Source organism: Oncorhynchus kisutch, linkage group LG26, assembly GCF_002021735.2.
Source record: "Oncorhynchus kisutch isolate 150728-3 linkage group LG26, Okis_V2, whole genome shotgun sequence".
Taxonomy (NCBI): domain Eukaryota; kingdom Metazoa; phylum Chordata; class Actinopteri; order Salmoniformes; family Salmonidae; genus Oncorhynchus; species Oncorhynchus kisutch.
The window spans coordinates 24972317-24993574 of record NC_034199.2 but is presented as its reverse complement, the minus strand read 5'-3'; the positions used below and the strand labels follow the sequence as shown (position 1 = coordinate 24993574).

Here is a 21258-nt window from a genome sequence, read left to right as displayed (position 1 = left end):
TTACAAAGTGTGTGACAGCGGCCACGCGATCACCAACACTTGACAATTGAGGAGTGGAAAAACATCACCTGGTCTGACGAATCCCAGTTCCTATTGCATCATGCTGATGGCAGAGTCAGAATTTGGTGTAAGCAGCATGAGTCCATGGCCCCATCCTGCCTGGTTTCAACGGTACAGGCTGGTGTCGGTGGTGTAATGGTGTGGGGCATTTTTTGCTGGCACACGTTAGGTCCCTTGATACCAATTGAGAAACGTTTCCATTCCCCGAAGACTTCAGGCTGTTTTGGAGGCAAAGGGTGGTTCGACCAGGTACTAGATGGATGTACCTAATAAACTGACCACTGAGTATATTGAGAGTTGATGTGCTCTCGTTACAACGTCGTTGATAAGTAAGAGGATATTGGTTTAAAAAAAACAAAGAACAGAAATGTGTAGATGAGGTCTCTGCTCTTACTTCACTTTAATAATGAACCCCTACCCACTTTCTGGTATTGATATTTCACACTCTTTCTACAATGTCAAAAGTAGAAACAGTGAGGCAAAGAAGGAAGTGTTCTTACCTAGCACAGTAAGAGGTATCTCTATACTGTATACTCCACTTGGGAAAACACTGAAGACGCATGTGAAGGTGCCTTCATCCAACAGTCTGGCAGCAGTTATTCGAATAGAACCAATTTTTTCTGACTGGTTCCCAAAAAACTGGACTCTATTTTCCAATCCATTCGGTGAAATAAAGGCAGTAACCCCACTGGGATAAATAAGCAAGAAATTATGGTTCTCTGGTTCTTCCAGAGTCCTTTTCTGCCATGTTATCTGTTCAAGCTCCTCATCTGTCTCTAGCAGTCTGCAGGATAAGTCCACGTCCTCTCCCTGTACCACAGTCCTGCTTCCTCCAATCACCCGTATACCTTGAGAAAACATAGGCTCAAAAAACATTCAAAAATGTACCTGTAGAATAGATGCTTAAACAACAAAAAATAATCTATAATAATTTATAGAAATGGTACCTAAACATACACAAATAAGAATTGTTTGTATATACCTGTGCTTGTGATATATGATCTCCTATTGATGCAGACATTTGTGTACGACTATTGCAAAAACGTATTGGACCTTAATCCCATTTGGGCAGCCATAGTCAGAGATGGCCAAAGCATATTCAGATCTGTGCCCAGTCCAGGCTGAAGCTACGTAGTGAATATAGTATTCGAATAATAAGCTAAAAACATTGACTCTGTTCATACCGTTATTCAAGAGTAAGATATTCAAGACATTCCAGATGCTTGTGCATGTTCATCACGTCTCAAAACATAGTGAACATACTGAGCTGATGTGTGAGCCTTGTTGTTTCCTAAAAGGACAAGGTCTAGAATGATGGGAGTGTGTGTTTGGTGTGTGTTATTGCCTGCCCTGTGTCAAAAAATAAATAACTTGAGCTCAATAGTATGAGATTTTATGACATAAATTGGAAACCTACTTTCTGAACTCCTGTGGATGACGAGTAGAATCACACAGCATAGAACAGCTTCCGTGACATGCTTTGCTCTTCTCATTGCAAGGGTCACTAGGAAAAATGGAATTATAGAATTATATTACATTCTGATGTAATGTTGTTGCAATTGTTGATAACTAACTGTTGTGCTCTACACCCCCTTGCACTTTACACATTTTGCTGCCTTCCATTTTTTTCCAACATTTGAGGGAAATAATTATCCTACAGATCTACACAACCTACTCCACATTTTGAAAGTGAAAGAAAGTATAGAAAATGTCCCCCCCACCCCCCCCAAAAAATGAAATATCATACATGGATAAATCATTTTCATTAAGATTTTAATAACTTTGCACAACTCTAAGGGCAACATACTGTATAAAAGTGCCTTCAGAAATGATTCACAACCCTGGACTTTTTCCACATTTTGTTGTGTTTCCACCTGAATTTAAAATGTATAAAAAAATTTAAAAAATTTACACTGGCCTACAAACAATACCCCATAATGTCAAAGAAGAATTATGTTTAGACAGTTTTACAAATTAATTAAAAATGAAAAGCTGAAATGTCTGAAGTCAATAAGTATTGTTATGGCAAGCCTAAATAAATTCAGGAGTAAAAATATGCTTAACAAGTTACATACAGTGCATTTGTTAAGTATTCAGACCCCTTCACTTTTTCAAAATTGTGTTACAGCCTTATCCTAAAATGTAATAAATATCCCCCCAATCTACACACAATACGAATAATGACAAAGGGAAAGCAGGTTGAGAAATGTTTGCTAATTTATTAAAAATAAAAAACAGAATCATTTTACATTAGTATTCAGACCCTTTGCTATGAGACTCAAAAATAATCTCAGGTGCATCCAGTTTCCATTGATCATCCTTGAGATGGTTCTACAACTGTAGAAACATGTTCTACAACATCCTTGAGATGAGTCCACCTGTGGTAAATTCAATTGATTGAACAGGATTGGGAAAGGCACACACCTGTCTATGTAAGGTGCCACAGTTGACAGTGCATGTCAGAGCAAAAACCAAGCCCTGAGGTCAAAGGAATTGTCCGTAGAGCTCCAAGATAAGATTGTGTCATGGCACAGATCTGGGGAGGGTACCAAAACGTTTCTGCTACACTGAAGGTCCCCAAGAACACAGTGGCCTCCATCATTCTTAAATGGAAGGAATTTGGAATCACCAACACTCTTCCAAGAGCTGGCCCACCGACCAAACTGAGCAATCACAGAAGAAGGGTCTTGGTCAAGGAGGTGACCAAGAACCCGATGGTCACTCTGACAGAGCTCCAGAGTTCCTCTGTGGAGATAGGAGAACCTTCCAGAAGGACAACCATCTCTGCAGCATTCCACCAATCAGGACTTTATGGTAGAGAGCCAGATGGAAGCCACTCCTCAGTAAAAGGCAAATAACAGCCCGCTTGCAGTTTGCTAAAAGGCAAACCATCAGACCATGAGAAACAAGATTCTCTGGTATAATGAAAACAAGATTAATACCTATGTGAGAATGCTGTTCATCGACTACAGCTCAGCATTTAACACCATAGTAACCTCCAAAATCATCATCCACTTTAATAATGGAAATTGATGTAATCAATTTATCACTAGCCACTTGATATAACGTTTAAATACCCTACATTACTCATCTCATATGTATATACTGTACGCTATACCATCTACTGCATCTTGCCATCTTGATGTAATTAAATGTATCACTAGCCACTTTAAACAATGCCACTTTATATAATGTTATCATACCCTACATTACTCATTTCATATGTATATACTGTACTCTAGACCATCTACTGCATCTTGCCTATGCTGTTCGGCCATCACTAATTTATATATTTTTATGTACATATTCGTATTCATTCCTTTACACTTGTGTATATAAGTTAGTTGTTGTGGAATTGTTAGGTTATATTACTTCTTAGATATTACTGCATGGTTGGAACTAGAAGCACAAGCATTTCACTACACTCCCATTAACATCTGCTAACCATGTGTATGTGACAAATAAATTTGATTTGATCCGATTGGACGCTGCATACAGGTTGCTGGCTCAGGACTCAGGTCTCTCGGTAGAAGTGGTGCGGACAGGGCCGTATTGAACAACATTTCTTTAGCCGGTTAGAGGGGGTTTGAGGTACACACACTGTTCGGTCCAACTTTCTCTTTCATGCAATAAGACAGATACAGTGGGGCAAAAAAGTATTTAGTCAGCCACCCATTGTGCAAGTTCTCCCAGCTACAGGCTGTTAGATTTGGGTATGTCTTCAGGCGGAAATTGCACAAAATAGGGGGGGAGCTCTAAGAGGTTTTAAACCTCTTAGAGCTACCCCCCTACTTTTTTCAACACATAAACATGACCTATTGCTGTTTACCTCAGCTCATTGGCTATTATGTTAAAATACAGTCGATCAACGAAACAGCGGGCAAATCATTGGTGCACAATGATGTCATGACTTGTGGTCTTCAAATCGGTTTCTTTCAGTCAATACGTCCCGCGAAATGACCCATCAGGTTTGATTGTGTTACAAACAATTGTGTTACAAACAAACCAGTTGATTGCAATGAAACCAAACATGACTGGAAAAGTCACGTTCTGTGTGGGTTATTTACCTGGAATGTGTCGTGGAAAATGGAATGAGACGGAATTCACGACACAAGCGGTTCACAAATTGTTTCGTGTTAGGCTATAAAAACTGATTTTATCAAACAAAAGATAATTCATTGTGTAACAATGAGCATTGGAATTGCAAACAGACGAAGATCGTCAAAGGTAAACAATTTATTTTAATGCAGTTTGTGATTATGTTACGCCTGTGCTGGTTGATTTTTATTTATTTTTATGGGGCTCTATGCTCAGATAATCGCATTGTATTCTTTCGCAGTAAATCCTTTTTACAATCTGACAACGCAGTTGGATTAGCAAGATTCTAGGCTTTCGATACATGTGAGACACTTGTATTTTCATGAATGTTTAATATGACTATTTATGTAGTGATCACCTTATGTTGTGGAATTTCAGCCCGCTACCGGGTTCCGTCCTCAACTCATATCACATTCACACAGTACTGTGCCCAAACACACCAAAATCAATAATTTTATAACCTGCAGGAATATTTTCTTACTTCAATGGGTGGATTTGGTTTATAGCTTTCACATATGTACCTAACTATTTGAAACCATTGCATATAATTAACTTATGGACAAATAATATATTTATCATCTCAGGCTCACACAGAGCCTTCATGATCACCAACACAGGATTGATCAAAAGCTCACACAGAACATTACTAAATAACCATCCACACAGGATTGGTCAGACCACTCACACAGAATTGGTCAGATGTCCACACAGAACATCGTTGAAAGGTTACCCACACAGAGTCAACCTACCGCACCCACACAGATCAGTCTTTGGTCTTTAGTCTTTGGTCTGTTGAGTGTAGAATAGCTATTTTACTGAACTTGCGGGAGACATTGCAAGGCTAGAAATGGTGAAATACAGCATTGCGACAGCCTTCATCTTTTGATTACTGATGCACGGTTCTGACTGACTGCCTGGTGGGTGGCATGCCTACCTATGTCTGGCTGTGCCACTCCAATCTCCAACTCGCTTTATATTTGCTGTGAAAAATGTGATAGTTTGTGTTCTCAAAGTAGACTGCGGTAAATATGCTGAACAAGTGGGTGGGCCTTTCCCCTACCAAGCCCACCTATAGCTGCACCCCTGCCTAGTCATGTGAAATCCATAGAATAGGGTCTAATTAATTAATTTCCTTATATGAACTGTACCTCAGTAAAATAGTTTAAATTGTTGCGTTTATAATTTTTTGTTTAATATAGTTTCTTCCATTGCAAAAATAATGAATCTTAGGAGTGGAGGAAGCTAGACCCCCAGAAATGTGAGTCTACCTGCGAAGAATCGATTATTTTGGAGTAAACTCCCCACCAGTACTTTTATTTCATCACACCTTGGCAGTAACCTATTGCAGTAAGCTCTGTAAGCTTGTAAATAATGCTGTTGTCGCTTTATTTTATATCTAGCAAAGAACCAAACATTTAGAAAATAGCTTTGAGTTGCCTGGTTTGCTCGGTTGACATTTACTAAATTAATTGATTAAGGTAAAAGTATAAAGTATATTAAGCAAACCACATGGCACCATTTTCTAGTTTTTATTTATGGAATAGCCCGAGTCTATCACCAACATGTGTGTTTAGTGCAGGGGTGGGGGGCGTCCGGCCTATGAGACCGTTTGATCAGGCCCCCGAGCCAATTCATAAATATATATATATATTTTTTAATTAAAAAGTTGTAGATGTTATTTTCCCACAAAAATATATATTTTTCAAATCCACCCACCCACCTCCCCCAGAGCCTTGGCACTACCAGACAGTTCATCATCATTGAGCACCTGTACATCAGAAAAATGGCTACAGTAAAGAAAAGAAGATGCGGAGTGTTGCGTTTTCCAAGACAAATGGACAAATTCATATTTTTTTGTTGAAGTGAAAGGCAAACCTGTATGCCTAGTTTGTCGAGATGCACTTTGGAGCGTCATTACAGCTCAAAACATGCTAAACTGAATGAGTTGCAAGGACAACTGTGTGGATAAAGTCAATCCTCTTCAGCAGGGTTAGGGTGCCCAACAAGCTGCCTTTACGAAACCTTGTTTGGATGGGGAAAATGTTATGCAAGCAAGTTGTGGTGAGAGAACTTATCGCAAAGAAGCCTCATTCGGAAGGAGAATTTGTAAGAGAGCGTCTCCTTGCCACTGCAGAGTTGCTAGCACCAGACAAAGTTAAATTGTTCCAAAGTGTCAGTTCATCTCGAAGAATCGTCATGGAACGGATAACTGACATGGCACAAGACATCGAAAAAACATTGAAGGACTCTGCAAGAAATGTTGAGTTTCTCTTTTTGGCATGTGATGAAACGATGAATAACAAATACCGCCCAATTTGCCATTTTTGTGCTTGGGATGACCGCACAGTTAGACACAAGGGAGGAATTGCTGTCTTTGGAAGTTATGCATGGCACCACCAGAGGTGAGGACTTGTTTGAGAGACTTGTCATGGCTTATGAGCAAATTTGAGCTACGGTTTGAAAAATTAAGTGGCCTTACTACAGATGGAGCGCCAGCCATGGTTGGCTCAAAAAAGGGGTTAACCGCATTAGTGAAAAAATAAATGAGTCGTCTCAGTCTTGATCCAAGTGATTTAACTGTATGCAACTGCATCATACATCAAGAAAGTCTGTGTGCACAGTCCCTGTAATAGCAACTGTAGTGTCGACCCTCAATTTAATCAAAAGCAAAATGGCTGAACAACCACCAGTTTAAGAAGCTATTGAGTGATCTTGAATCGAGTATGGTGATCAGGTTTACAACTGTGAGGTGCGATGGTTGAGCTGTGGAAACATGCTCGTGCAGTTTTACGGACTGAAGGATGAAGTAAAACAATTCATGGAGATGAAGGGGAAACCTGTCGCGGAACTGAGTGATGACAAGTGGATGTGTGATTTGGCCTTCATGGTGGACATAACCAAGTATCTGTCTGACTTAAACATCAAGCTCCAAGGGCTGAACCAGCTTCTCAGCGATCTGCTGTCAAACGTGAAATCGTTCGAAGTGAAATTAAAGCTGTGGCAAGTCCAACTAGAAAGGGGTAACACAGTGCATTTTCCTACTCTGCAAGGACAAGAGCCTGAGATTACGTCGGAATATGCAGGTGAGTGTGGAAAGCTCGCGAAGGCATTTTGTGAGCGGTTTAAGGATGTGAAAAGTAAACAACTGGAGTTGAACATATTTGCAACACCGTTTAACGACGAACCAGCGGATGTACCGAATGGCCTACAACACAAAGTAATTGAGCTGAAAAGCAATGACGAGCTCAAAGCCAGGTACAACAACCTCCCTCTCCTTGAGTTCTACAAAATATACGTTAGCGCTGAGCATGTTCCTGTTCTGATGAGACATGCACTTAAACTTGCACCTGTGTTCGGGACGATCTACTGCTGTGAGCAGTTCTTTTCCAAACGGACTCTTGCAAAAACTTGATTCCGCTCAAGACTGACTGGAACCTGGGAAAACCTGGAAAACCAGCTGCGAGTAGCGTCATCTTCACTGCCAGCTGACGTCAAGCGCCTCGTCAAAGATAAGCAGTTTGAGCCATCGCATTAGAGGTGAATTTGAACAAGTGATCATAACATGATTTACAATACTAATATTTATTTAAATAGGACTAGCACTTTTCTAAATACTCAAGGACACAAGAAACATCATAAGTGACATTTAAACTATACAACCAATGGTCAGTGATTAAAGTCACATTAAAACATGAATAAAGCAGAAAATAGTCAATTCTAATTCATTTATAAATATCCAAATGGCCTTGATGGCAAAAAGGTTCCCCACCCCTGGTTTAGTGAGTCTGCCAGACACTGCTAAGCATTCAAAATGTAACGAGCACTTTTGGGGAAATTGTATGGAGTAAAAAGTACATACATTATTTTATAAATGTAGTTCAAGTACACATTGCCAAAAGTATAAATTGTAATGAACAGATACATAAAAAAAATGATTTAAGTAAAAATAATTTAAAGTACTAAAGTATTTTACACTGCTGGATTTAATAAATAGGCTATATTATAACTTCAGTTTGAAGTTGTAGCCTTGTCTTATTATGCAATTATTAAATGGCCATGTCTAGATTAGGCTGCAGGTAAAAACACTGGCTGTTGTTGACAAACATAGGCCTATTCAGTTCATAGGCCTATTCAGTTCATATGCATATTATTCATATTTGATTCAGTGATTGAAATTATGACTTCATCCTCAGTAACGTTAGCCTATTCCAGCAGGCTATTGTGCAACGGAAGCACTTCTTACCTTGAAATCGACCCGTTAGTCATGTTGAATAAATGAGTCTGTCAATTTGAACTAATAAGCAAACTGCTAAATAGTTAATCTTGCCAAGGCTACACTGCCCCCCCCCCATGCAAAAAGGCAGTATCTGCTCATTTGGTTGAAAATTAGTTAATGTAATTTTTGTTACATTAAACGCATGCTTAATCATGTGGACAAGTATCCTGCCTCTATTGTATTGTGTTTGGAGAAAATGGGGGTTGTATTAGCAGTAACTGCAAAAAGTTACTGTGAAACCAAGGTAAATGGCAGTAACTGAACTTACTGCATTTTAGCTTGGTTTCAACCTGCCCTTGGCTGCAGTTACTGTGTTTTACCTTGGTTTCATATAATTTTATTCTGATAGTGATACAATCGAACCTGTATGACACTGACTGACAGCTACACACAAATACATTGCTAATCTAGGGATACAACACCATGGCACAGCATTCCCAGGGGAAAATGGTTGAACTTGCTCTGAAACGCCAACATCCAGACACTGGTAAGAACTAGCTAGCTAAGTAGATCTGAGATCAAAATTAATTACCTAACGAGCTAAACTAGCTAACTAGCTAGCGAGCATAGACTAACAATGCTACCTGCTCTCATAAGAGGAGATCTGCAATTGACACTAACTCTATTAGCCATATAATGAATTATATTCAGAAATTTCATCTGATGGTTTCTTTGAATCAGTACACCATACACACGATTTCTAGCCAGTGACAGCCACCTAGGTAAAACTGAAGCGCCCCTACCTAGCTAGCAATAGATTTGTGCTACATGGTCCCATAAGAGACGGCCAGCAGTTTATACTAGCTTTAATTTATTATACCTAGAATTAATTTAATCCCTATAGTTATATTCGGACATTCCATGGGTTATTTGAATTGAATGTAATGTTATCAGCAACATTACACCACACACACAATCTCTAGCCAGCTGACGGTCAGTTGGACATGCACCCAATACTGAATTGTCGAAAGCCATGCACACTCGTTTTCCGGATGAGCACACACGAAGCATGGTTAGCTCATTAACAATATATCTCAATCAAATCAAATGTATTTGTCACATACACATGGTTAGCAGATGTTAATGCGAGTGTAGCGAAATGCTTGTGCTTCTAGTTCCGACCATGCAGTAAAATCTAACAAGTAATATAACCTAACAATTTCACAACAACTACCTTATACACACAAGTGTAAAGGAATGTACATAAAAATATATGAATGAGTGATGCCCGAACAGCATAGGCAAGATGCAGTAGATGGTATAGAGTACAGTATATATATATATATATATATATATATATATATATATATATATATATATATATATATATATATATATATATATATATCTATATATGAGATGAGTAATGTAGGGTAAGTAAGCCTTATATAAAAGCGGCTAGTGATGTATTGATTACATACACTGCTCAAAATAATAAAGGGAACACTTAAACAACACAATGTAACTCCAAGTCAATCACACTTCTGTGAAATCAAACTGTCCACTTAGGAAGCAACACTGATTGACAATAAATTTCACATGCTGTTGTGCAAATGGAATAGACAACAGGTGGAAATTATAGGCAATTAGCAAGACACCCCCAATAAAGGAGTGGTTCTGCAGGTGATAACCACAGATCACTTCTCAGTTCCTATGCTTCCTGGCTGATGTTTTGGTTACTTTTGAATGCTGGCGGAGACGTGGAGGAGGCCGTAGGAGGGCAACAACCCAGCAGCAGGACCGCTACCTCCGCCTTTGTGCAAGGAGGAGCATGAGGAGCACTGCCAGAGCCTTGCAAAATGACCTCCAGCAGGCCACAAATGTGCATGTGTCTGCTCAAACAGTCAGAAACAGACTCCATGAGGGTGGTATGAGGGCTTACAGCCCAACACCGTGCAGGACATTTGGCATTTGCCAGAGAACACCAAGATTGGCAAATTCGCCACTGGCACCCAGTGCTCTTTACAGATGAAAGCAGGTTCACACTGAGCACATGTGACAGACGTGACAATCTGGAGACGCCGTGGAGAACGTTCTGCTGCCTGCAACATCCTCCAGCATGACCGGTTTGGCGGTGGGTCAGTCATTGTGTGGGGTGGCATTTCTTTGGGGGGCCGCACAGCCCTCCATGTGCTCGCCAGAGGTAGTCTGACTGCCATTAGGTACCGAGATGAGATCCTCAGACCCCTTGTGAGACCATATGCTGGTGCGGTTGGCCCTGGGTTCCTCCTAATGCAAGACAATGCTAGACCTCATGTGGCTGGAGTGTGTCAGCAGTTCCTGCAAGAGAAAGGCATTGATGCTATGGACTGGTCCGCCCGTTCCCCAGACCTAAATCCAATTGAGCACATCTGGGACATCATGTCTCGCTCCATCCACCAACGCCACGTTGCACCACAGACTGTCCAGGAGTTGGCGGATGCTTTAGTCCAGGTCTGGGAGGAGATCCCTCAGGAGACCATCCGCCACCTCATCCGGAGCATGCCCAGGCGTTGTAGGGAGGTCATACAGGCACGTGGAGGCCACACACACTACTGAGCCTCATTTTTACTTGTTTTAAGGACATTACATCAAAGTTGGATCAGCCTGTAGTGTGGTTTTCCACTTTAATTTTGAGTGTGACTCCAAATCCAGGCCTCCATGGGTTGATAAATTTGATTTCCATTGATCATTTTTGTGTGGTTTTGTTGTCAGCACTTTCAACTATGTAAAGAAAAAAGTATTTAATAAGAATATTTCATTCATTCAGATCTAGGATGTGTTATTTTAGTGTTCACTTTATTTTTTTGAGCAGTGTATATTTATCCATTATTAAAGTGGCTAGAGTTGAGTCAGTATGTTGGCAGCAGCCACACAATGTTAGTGATGGCTGTAACAGTCTGATGGCCTTAAGATAGAAGCTGTTTTTCAGTCTCTCTGTCCGCACTTTGATGCACCTGTACTGACCTCGCCTTCTAGATGTAAGCGGGGTGAAAAGGCAGTGGATCGGGTTGTTGTTGTCTTTGATGATCTTTTTGGCCTTCCTGTGACATCGGGTGGTGTAGGTGTCCTGGAGGGCAGGTAGTTTGCACCCGGTGATGCGTTGCGCAGACCTCACTACCCTCTGGAGAGCCTTACAGTTATGGGCGGAGCAGCTGCCGTACCAGGCGGAGATACAGCCCGACAGGATGCTCTCGATTGTGCATCTGTAAAGGTTTGTGAGTGTTTATGGTGACAAACCTAATTTTTTTCAGCCTCCTGAGGATGAAGAGGCGCTGCTGCGCCTTCTTCATAACGCTGTCTGTGTGGGTGGACCATTTCTGTTTGTCCGTGATGTGTACGCCAAGGAACTTAAAACTTTCCACCTTCTCCACTACTGTCCCGTCGATATAGATAGCAGAGGGAGCAGCCCCATTTCCTGAAGTCCACAATCATTTGTTTTGCTGACGTTGAGTGTGAGGTTATTTTCCTGACACCACACTCCGAGGGCACTCATCTCCTCCCTGTAGGCTGTCTCATCGTTGTTGGTAATCAAGCCTACCACTGCAGTGTCGTCTGCAAACTTGTTGATTGAGTTGGAGGCGTGCATGGCCACGCAGTCGTGGGTGAACAGGGAGTACAGGAGAGGGATGAGAACGAACACTTGTGGGGCCCCAGTGTTGAGGATCAGCGGGGTGGAGATGTTGTTACCTACCCTCACCACCTGGGGGCGGCCCGTCAGGAAGTCCAGGACCAGTTGCACAGGGCGGGGTCGAGACCCAGGGTCTCGAGCTTAATGACGAGTTTGGAGGGTATTATGGTGTTAAATGCTGAGCTGTAGTCGATGAACAGCATTCTTACATAGGTATTCCTCTTGTCCAGGTGGGTTAGGGCAGTGTGCAGTGTGATGGCGATTGCGTCGTCTGTGGACCTATTGGGGCGGTAAGCAAATTGCAGTGGGTCTAGGGTGTCAGGTAGGGTGGAGGTGATATGGTCCTTGACTAGTCTCTCAAAGCACTTAATGATGACGGAAGTGAGTGCTACAGGGCGGTAGTCATTTATCTCAGTTACCTTAGCTTTCTTGGGAACAGGAACAACGGTGGCCCTCTTGAAGCATGTGGGAACAGCAGACTGGGATAAGGATTGATTGAATATATCTGTAAACACACCAGCCAGCTGGTCTGCGCATGCCCTGAGGACGCGGCAGGGGATGCCGTCTGGGCCTGCAGCCTTGCGAGGGTTAACACGTCTAAATGTTTTACTCACGTCGGCTGCAGTGAAGGAGAGTCTGCAGGTTTTGGTAGTGGGCCGTGTCAGTGGCACTGTATTGTCCTCAAAGTGAGCAAAAAAGTTGTTTAGTCTGTCTGGGAGCAAGGCATCGTGATCCGCGACAGGGCTGTTTTTTATTTTGTGGTTCGTGTTTGACTGTAGACCCTGCCACATACCTTTCATGTCTGAGCCGTTGAATTGCGACTCCACTTTGTCTCTATACTGACGCTTAGCTTGTTTGATTGCCTTGCGGAGGGAATAGCTACACTGTTTGTATTCGGTAATGTTTCCGGTCACCTTGCCCTGATTAAAAGCAGTGGTTCGCGCTTTCAGTTTTGAGCGAATGCTGCCATCAATGCACGGTTTCTGGTTGGGAATGTTTTAATAGACACTGTGGGTACATCACCGATGCACTTGCTAATAAACTTGCACACCGAATCAGCGTATTCGTCAATGTTGTTGTTCGACATTATGCGGTACATATCCCAGTCCACGTGATCGAAGCAAACAGCGATTGGTCGGACCAGCGTTGAACAGACCTGAGCGCAGGAGCTTCCCATTTTAGCTTCTGTCTATAGGCTGGGAGCAACAAAATGGAGTCGTGGTCAGCTTTTCAGAAGGTAGGGCGGGGGAGGACCTTATATGCGTTGCAAAAGTTAGAATAACAGTGATCTAGGGTTTTGCCAGCCCTGGTAGCACAAACGATATGCTGTTAGAATTTGGGGAGCCTTGTTTTCAGATTAGCCTTGTTAAAATTCCCAGCTACAATAAATGCAGCCTCAGGATATGTGATTTCCAGTTTACATAGAGTCCAGTGAAGTTATTTCAGGGCCGCTGATGTGTCTGCTTGGGGGGAATATACACGACTGTGATTATGATCAAAGAGAATTCTCTTGGTAGATAATGCGGTCGGTATTTCAGTGTGTGGAATAATTCTAAGTCAGGTGAACAAAAGGACTTGAGTTCCTGTATGTTGTTATGATCACACCACGTCTCGTTAATCATAAGGCATACACCCCGCCCTTCTTCTTACCAGAGAGATGCTTGTTTCTGTTAGCGCGATGCATGACGAAACCAGGTGGCTGGACCGACTCGGATATAGCCTGTCTCGAGTGAGCCATGTTTCCGTGAAACAAAGAACTTTACAGTCTCTGATGTCTCTCTAGAATGCTACCCTTGCTCGGATTTCGTCTACCTTGTTGTCGAGAGATTGGACATTGGCGAGTAGTATGCTCGAGAGCGGTGCGCGATGTGCCCGTCTACGGAGCCTGACCAGAAGACCACTCCGTCTGCCCCTTCTACGGCGCTGTTGTTTTGGGTCGCCGGCTGGGATCCGATCCATTGTTCTCGGTGGTAGGCCAAACAGAGGAGGCGCTTCGGGAAAGTCGTATTCCTGGTCGTAATGTTGGCGAGTTGACGTTGCTCTTATATCCAATAGTTCCTCCCGACTGTATGTAATAAAACCTAAGATTTCTACTGCGTAGTTTCCTAGGAACGCGAAGCGGGGCAGCCATCTCTGATCTGCGCCGGAAGTTAAGAGACAACCATCTACTCACATGTTCAGGGTTTCTGGTTTTCTTTTATATTCCAGTATTGCGTGACTGTGCCGGTAAGGAAAGTTAAAATCCCAAATTGTATCCATCACCTTTGTTGGTGGAGTATGTAATTAATAACAAGCTTTGACATGCCCAATGTGTGCTCTGTGTCTGCTTTAGTGCCATCATTACATGAATGCGGAAAAAACAGTTTTGCATGACTTCCACCAATCCCTGTGGTCTAGATGATTAGTATCTACGCTGATCAAAGTTGCCATGTGAGGGTGTATTAGGACAGTAGAACCATGTCAATACTAGGTTTTATTCCTGTCATTGTCCATCCATGCAATTTCTTTGTCTTTGTAAATAAAGATGAAAATGTAAGAGCATTTTTGGGAGCAGGTATGAAATTAATAGGTGAACTGAGTTATGACAGTGAAAATTATGATCATGTTTGCACAATATAAAATCAACATTGATTATATCCTAAGTTATAGTATAAGTGAGAAGGATTATGATCAAATGTTTGCACACCACAAAATGTCAGTATTAATTATTATCATCCATGACAGAATAGAATCATTAGGATGCAGGTCGCTGATTATTTGCTCTATTTATTTCAGTTGAGTTATAGGGCCACATTCCATCAAACATTCCTGATCTACCCCTTTAACTTAAGTCACAGTTTCAACACTATTTGAAGAAATAGAGAACCAGTGGGTGGTCTCTGACTCCTTAAGACTGATTTCTATCAGATGAGAAATCAATTGCCAATGATGATGATGAAGATTATTATCCACCTTCAGAGTTGGATGTTCCAGCACAAGTGGCAGCTGAGCCTGTGGACACAACTCCAGACAACTTATCAAACAAGAAATCAAAGATTCCAATGGGTAAGCCATGTGGTATCAAATGCAAGAGGCAATGTACTCAGAATATTTCAGAGGGTAGGCAAAAGTATTGGGAGATTAAGTATAAGGAGAAGAAAAATGGTTCTTCCACATGGTGGCACAGCAATCTAAGAAAAATATCACCTTTGGCGCTGACAGTCAGCAGGTCGTTTCTGTACCATCTTCCAAACCAGAGCGGTTCTGCACAACAGGTGTGCAAAGTGTTTTTTTCTGACAACATTGGGATACCACCCCAGAAATGACAGGCTGATTGTCACGATGATGGGCAAGTCAATGACCACCAAACTGATTCCACCAAAGGATCAGAGCGGAAAGAATGCTTCAGCGAGCAAATTGAACATGAATCCAATCCTGCAACTCATTGAGTCCTTCCATCCCAAAATCAGCCACATCAGACGAGAGCATGCCGCACATCGCCTCTACCTCCCTAGTGATGTCAATATTCAGTTCATGCATAATGACTACAAAGAGAAGAACAAATATGCCAGCTGCGGTTACGAAACCTATCGCAAGGCGGTAAAGGGAAGGAACATTAGCTTTGTGAAGCTTGGAGAGGAGGAGTGCGAGCTCTGTTTGGTGCAGGGTCATCATCTGAAGATGGAGCACAGGGAGAATGAGGCCATGGAAACCCAAGCCTGCCAAGACAACAGCCATGCAGCACCTGAATTCACCATCCCCAACCCCGACTGCATGCAATGTAGGAAATATGAGGAACATAAGAAGTCTGCAGGGCAGAGCAGAAGCCATTACCAGGCTGATGCACAGAAAGATTGGCCTGAGGACTGGTCTGTGAGGGTTGATATGCAAAAAGTCATCATGCTCCCTCGCATGCCAGGTGTGAAAACAGCATTGTTCACAAGAAGAATTGTTGTCTATCACGAGACATTCACCACCATTGTAAAGAAGTCTCAAAAGAAGAAGAAAACAATCTCAGTTGTATGGCATGAAGGAACAGCTGGTCGGAAGGCAGAGGAGATGACTTCATTTTACGTAACAGCAATGGAGAGGGAGAGATGACAAGCATGCAGTGTATTGGGTGGATAACTGCACTTCTCAAAACAAAAACTGGTGACTCCTAACATCACTGGTGAGTGTTGTCAATGGTCATCACCCTCAAGTTCTTTGAGCCAGGACACACCTTAATGAGCGCAGACACAGTTTCCACCATGGCGTGGAAGAGGAAATGAAAGGTCGACCTGGAGGTGTGGTGTACGACTTCGGGGACTTCCTCCTACAAAGTCTCCCATGAAGAAAAGGACTTCACAGAGCTTGACTTCATCATGAAGAAAGTCACTCTAGAGACACCCTCGACACTACATACACAGGATAGAGGGATAGAAGAGTCCAAGAAGATGGACATAATCACCAAGCGGTGTCCTCTGATGCCTGCAAATCGAAGGCAGTTCTGGATGTGCTGTGAACAGCATTGCTGAGGATAAGGAGTGACATGGAAGAGCACTGAATAAGTTTTACTTAAAAATTAAATGTTACTTAAAAATTAAATGTAACTATTCAGCATTTTATCAATTGTAGCTAAATGTCATTTGGGTCCTCTTATGAATATAAACATGTAAATATGTTTAAAATGTATTCTTAATGCTGTTATTTATTTATTAATTCATTCAAAAGTGTAATTTGAAAAAATACAAATAAAATGTTTTTATTAGCAATCTCATGGTAATTTCTTATAATTTGTATTTGTAATTTGTATTACCCTATGTCATAATTCTATCATGTTCCATCATTATATATTACAAGACAGGTAATAATTTCATGTAATGCAAACAATTGCAGTGCTGCTTTTCACATGTATTCTTATAACAAGACATGGGCTACTTGTCAAACACAGAATGTAATGAGACTGACACATTACCTGCATCTCTATGTAAATGCAACTGGTATCTTAGTGAAAGACAGGCAAAGGATGCAGTTTCAACTCTGTTACACTGTCAGTAATTACACTGCTCTTGTGTTAGTATCATAAATGAGAAGTATAGTAAACTAACAAATGAAAATGTCAGATACTGCTCTTTGCTTTATAACATATCATGCCAAGGAAGAAGGCAATAACTGTCATTTAAGGGTCAAAGGTCATGTCAGAGGTCAGGGTCAACATGAATAAAAAATGTACTCATAGTAAGGCAACAGATCATTACATCTCCAATGATCTCCCTAGAATTCATTTGGCTGGACAATTAAACTTTGAAGCCATTTTTCTCAGTTCCACTCTATGAGCAGTTACTGCTTTTTTGCTTGGGAGGGCAGTACTGTAGCCTATCTGAACAGTGATGCCAACTTAGCAATTTTGTTGCTAGATTTAGCAACTTTTCAGACTACGCTGGCAACTTTTTTTTCAAACAGCACCTAGCAACAAATTTAGCTACTTTTAAAATGGATTTGGAACTTTTAGCAACTTTTGAAAAGTGACTCAAACGCTAAAATGCAGCATTTTCCCTCTAAATGACACAAAAATGATTTTCTCGGTCACAACATATGCGCCTGGAGTGACGTCAGCAGCAGGCGCTCAGCTCGTGCACAGGCAGCAGCAGGCCAGCAGCAATTTCAGCAAATTGCAAATCATTGTTGGCTGACTGCAGCTGCAGCAGTAGTACGGATTCGACGAGACAGAATGTTTGATCTTGAACAGAACTTACAACATGTCTCAATCAAAATTGTACAGCCAGAAATACACAAAAGAGTGGGAATCTGTAACTGAACAAATGTCAAATCATATTTTTCGCCGAGATGGCCAGTCAATTTGAGTAACGTTATTGTGTATTCTACGTAATGAGGCAGTTTTACGTTATCACGCAATGACATCACAACATCATTTAGCAACTTTTAGCAACAAATCAACCTGCTTCTAACAACTTACCCTGAAAATTTGTTGGCAACGAGAGGGGCTATATGCTACCCAAACCATGGTAACGTTGAATTACAAATACACACAAAAAAATAGTTTAGTCATTATGTCTAGCCTATGCCTATTGAAAGGAAAAGTCAATCTCGCAAATATGCCATTTATAACGGTTTGTAGTCTTACCATCTGCCACATAACGGCACAATTGCCAATTTAGCCTAACGTTTTTTATGTTTAATAATGGCATATTTTTTTCTCTTGCACCATATAAACATTCCTTTGAGTCACATGTCCCCAGGCACCCTCATTCGTTGACTTCTGTGTTCGAAAAAGCCTTGGTTTCACGCATGTCAACATCAGAAGCCTCCTCCCTAAGTTTATTTTACTCACTGCTTTAGCACACTCTGCTAACCCTGATGTCCTTGCCGTGTCTGAATCCTGGCTTAGGAAGGCCACCAAAAATTCTGAGATTTCCATACCAAACTATAACCAAACCCTGCCAAAGGGGGAGGAGTTGCAGTCTACTGCAGAGATAGCCTGCAAAGTAATGTCATACTTTCCAGGTCCATACCCAAACAGTTCGAACTACTAATTTAAAAAATGACTCTCTCCAGAAATAAGTCTCTCACTGTTGCCGCCTGCTACTGACCCCCCTCAGCTCCCAGCCCCCATCTAACTTCAGAGTTTGTTCTGTTAGGTGACCTAAACTGGGATATGCTTAACACCCCGGCAGTCCTACAATCTAAGCTAGATGCCCTCAATCTCACACAAATCATCAAGGAACCCACCAGGTACAACCCTAAATCTGTCAACAAGGGCACCCTCATAGACATCATCCTGACCAACTGGCCCTCCAAATACACCTCCGCTGTCTTCAACCAGGATCTCAGCGATCACTGCCTCATTGCCTGTATCCGCTACGGATCCGCAGTCAAACGACCACCCCTCATCATTGTCAAACGCTCCCTAAAACACTTCTGCGAGCAGGCCTTTCTAATCGACCTGGCCCGGGTATCCTGGAAGGATATTGACCTCATCCCGTTCTTCTTTGGCAGTTGAGGATGCCTGGTCATTCTTTAAAAGTAACTTCCTCACCATTTTAGATAAGCATGCTCCGTTCATAAAATGCAGAACTAAGAACAGATATAGCCCTTGGTTCACTCCAGACCTGACTGCCCTCGACCAGCACAAAAACATCCTGTGGCGGACTGCAATAGCTTCGAGATATGCAACTGTTCAGGGAAGCTCTGCGATATGCAACTGTTCAGGGAAGTCAGGAATCAATACACGCATTCAGTCAGGAAAGCCAAGGCCAGCTTCTTCAGGCAGAAATTTGCATCCTGTAGCTCTAACTCCAAAAAGTTCTGGGACACTGTAAAGTCCATGGAGAACAAGAGCACCTCCTCCCTGCTGCCCACTGCACTGAGGCTAGGTAACACGGTCACCACCGATAAATCCATGATTATCGAAAACTTCAACAAGCATTTCTCAACGGCTGGCCATGCCTCCTCCTGGCTACTCCAACCTCGGCCAACAGCTCCGCCCCCCCGCAGCTACTCGCCCAAGCCTCTCCAGGTTCTCCTTTACCCAAATCCAGATAGCAGATGTTCTGAAAGAGCTACAAAACCTGGACCCGTACAAATCAGCTGGGCTTGACAATCTGGACCCTCTATTTCTGAAACTATCTGCCGCCATTGTCGCAACCCCTATTACCAGCCTGTTCAACCTCTCTTTCATATTGTCTGAGATCCCCAAGGATTGGAAAGCTGCCGCAGTCATCCCCCTCTTCAAAGGGGGAGACACCCTGGACCCAAACTGTTACAGACCTATATCCATCCTGCCCTGCCTATCTAAGGTCTTCGAAAGCCAAGTCAACAAACAGGTCACTGACCATCTCGAATCCCACCGTACCTTCTCCGCTGTGCAATCTGGTTTCCGGGCCGGTTACGGGTGCACCTCAGCCACGCTCAAGGTACTAAACGATATCATAACCGCCATCGATAAAAGACAGTACTGTGCAGCCATCTTCATCGACCTGGCCAAGGCTTTCGACTCTGTCAATCACCATATTCTTATCGGCAGACTCAGTAGCCTCGGTTTTTCTAATGACTGCCTTGCCTGGTTCACCAACTACTTTGCAGACAGAGTTCAGTGTGTCAAATCGGAGGGCATGTTGTCCGGTCCTCTGGCAGTCTCTATGGGGGTGCCACAGGGTTCAATTCTCGGGCAGACTCTTTTCTCTGTATATATCAATGATGTTGCTCTTGCTGTGGGCAATTCCCTGATCCACCTCTACGCAGACGACACCATTCTGTATACTTCCAGCCCGTCCTTGGACACTGTGCTATCTAACCTCCAAATGAGCTTCAACGCCATACAACACTCTTTCCGTGGCCTCCAACTGCTCGTAAACGCTAGTAAAACCAAATGCATGCTTTTCAACCGTTCGCTGCCTGCACCCGCACGCCCGACTAGCATCACCACCCTGGATGGTTCCGACCTAGAATATGTAGACATCTATAAGTACCTAGGTGTCTGGCTAGACTGTAAACTCTCCTTCCAGACTCATATCAAACATCTCCAATCTAAAGTCAAATATAGAGTCGGCTTTCTATTCCGCAACAAAGCCTCCTTCACTCACGCTGCCAAACTTACCCTAGTAAAACTGACTATCCTACCGATCCTCGACTTCGGCGATGTCATCTACAAAATAGCTTTCAATACTCTACTCAGCAAACTGGATGCAGTTTATCACAGTGCCATCCGTTTTGTTACTAAAGCACCTTATACCACCCACCACTGCGACCTGTATGGTCTAGTCGGCTGGCCCTCGCTACATATTCGTCGCCAGACCCACTGGCTCCTGGTCATCTACAAGTCCATGCTAGGTAAAGCTCCGCTTTATCTCAGTTCACTGGTCACGATGGCAACACCCACCCGCAGCACGCGCTCCAGCAGGTGTATCTCACTGATTATCCCTAAAGCCAACACCTCATTTGGCCGCCTTTCGTTCCAGTTCTCTGCTGCCTGTGACTGGAATGAATTGCAAAAATCGCTGAAGTTGGAGACTTTTATCTCCCTCACCAACTTCAAACATCTGCTATCTGAGCAGCTAACCGATCGCTGCAGCTGTACATAGTCTATCGGTAAATAGCTCACCCAATTGACCTACCTCATCCCCATACTGTTTATATTTATTTACTTTTCTGCACTTTTGCACACCAGTATCTCTAACTGTACATGACCATCTGTTCATTTGTCACTCCAGTGTTAATCTGCAAAATTGTAATT

General features: G+C 42.5%; 1 protein-coding gene across 1 annotated transcript in view; it reads right to left on the bottom strand.

The window, feature by feature from the left end:
• Positions 1-21258, bottom strand: part of LOC109870944 (nectin-4) — a 55083-nt gene that overhangs the window by 32708 nt on the left and 1117 nt on the right. Inside the window, exons 2-3 of the mRNA XM_020461660.2 lie at positions 1478-1564; positions 561-908 (exon numbers count right to left, since the gene is read on the bottom strand). Coding sequence (XP_020317249.1) covers positions 561-908; positions 1478-1553 — 424 coding nt within the window. The 5' untranslated portion in view covers positions 1554-1564. The remainder of the gene's footprint in view (positions 1-560; positions 909-1477; positions 1565-21258) is intronic.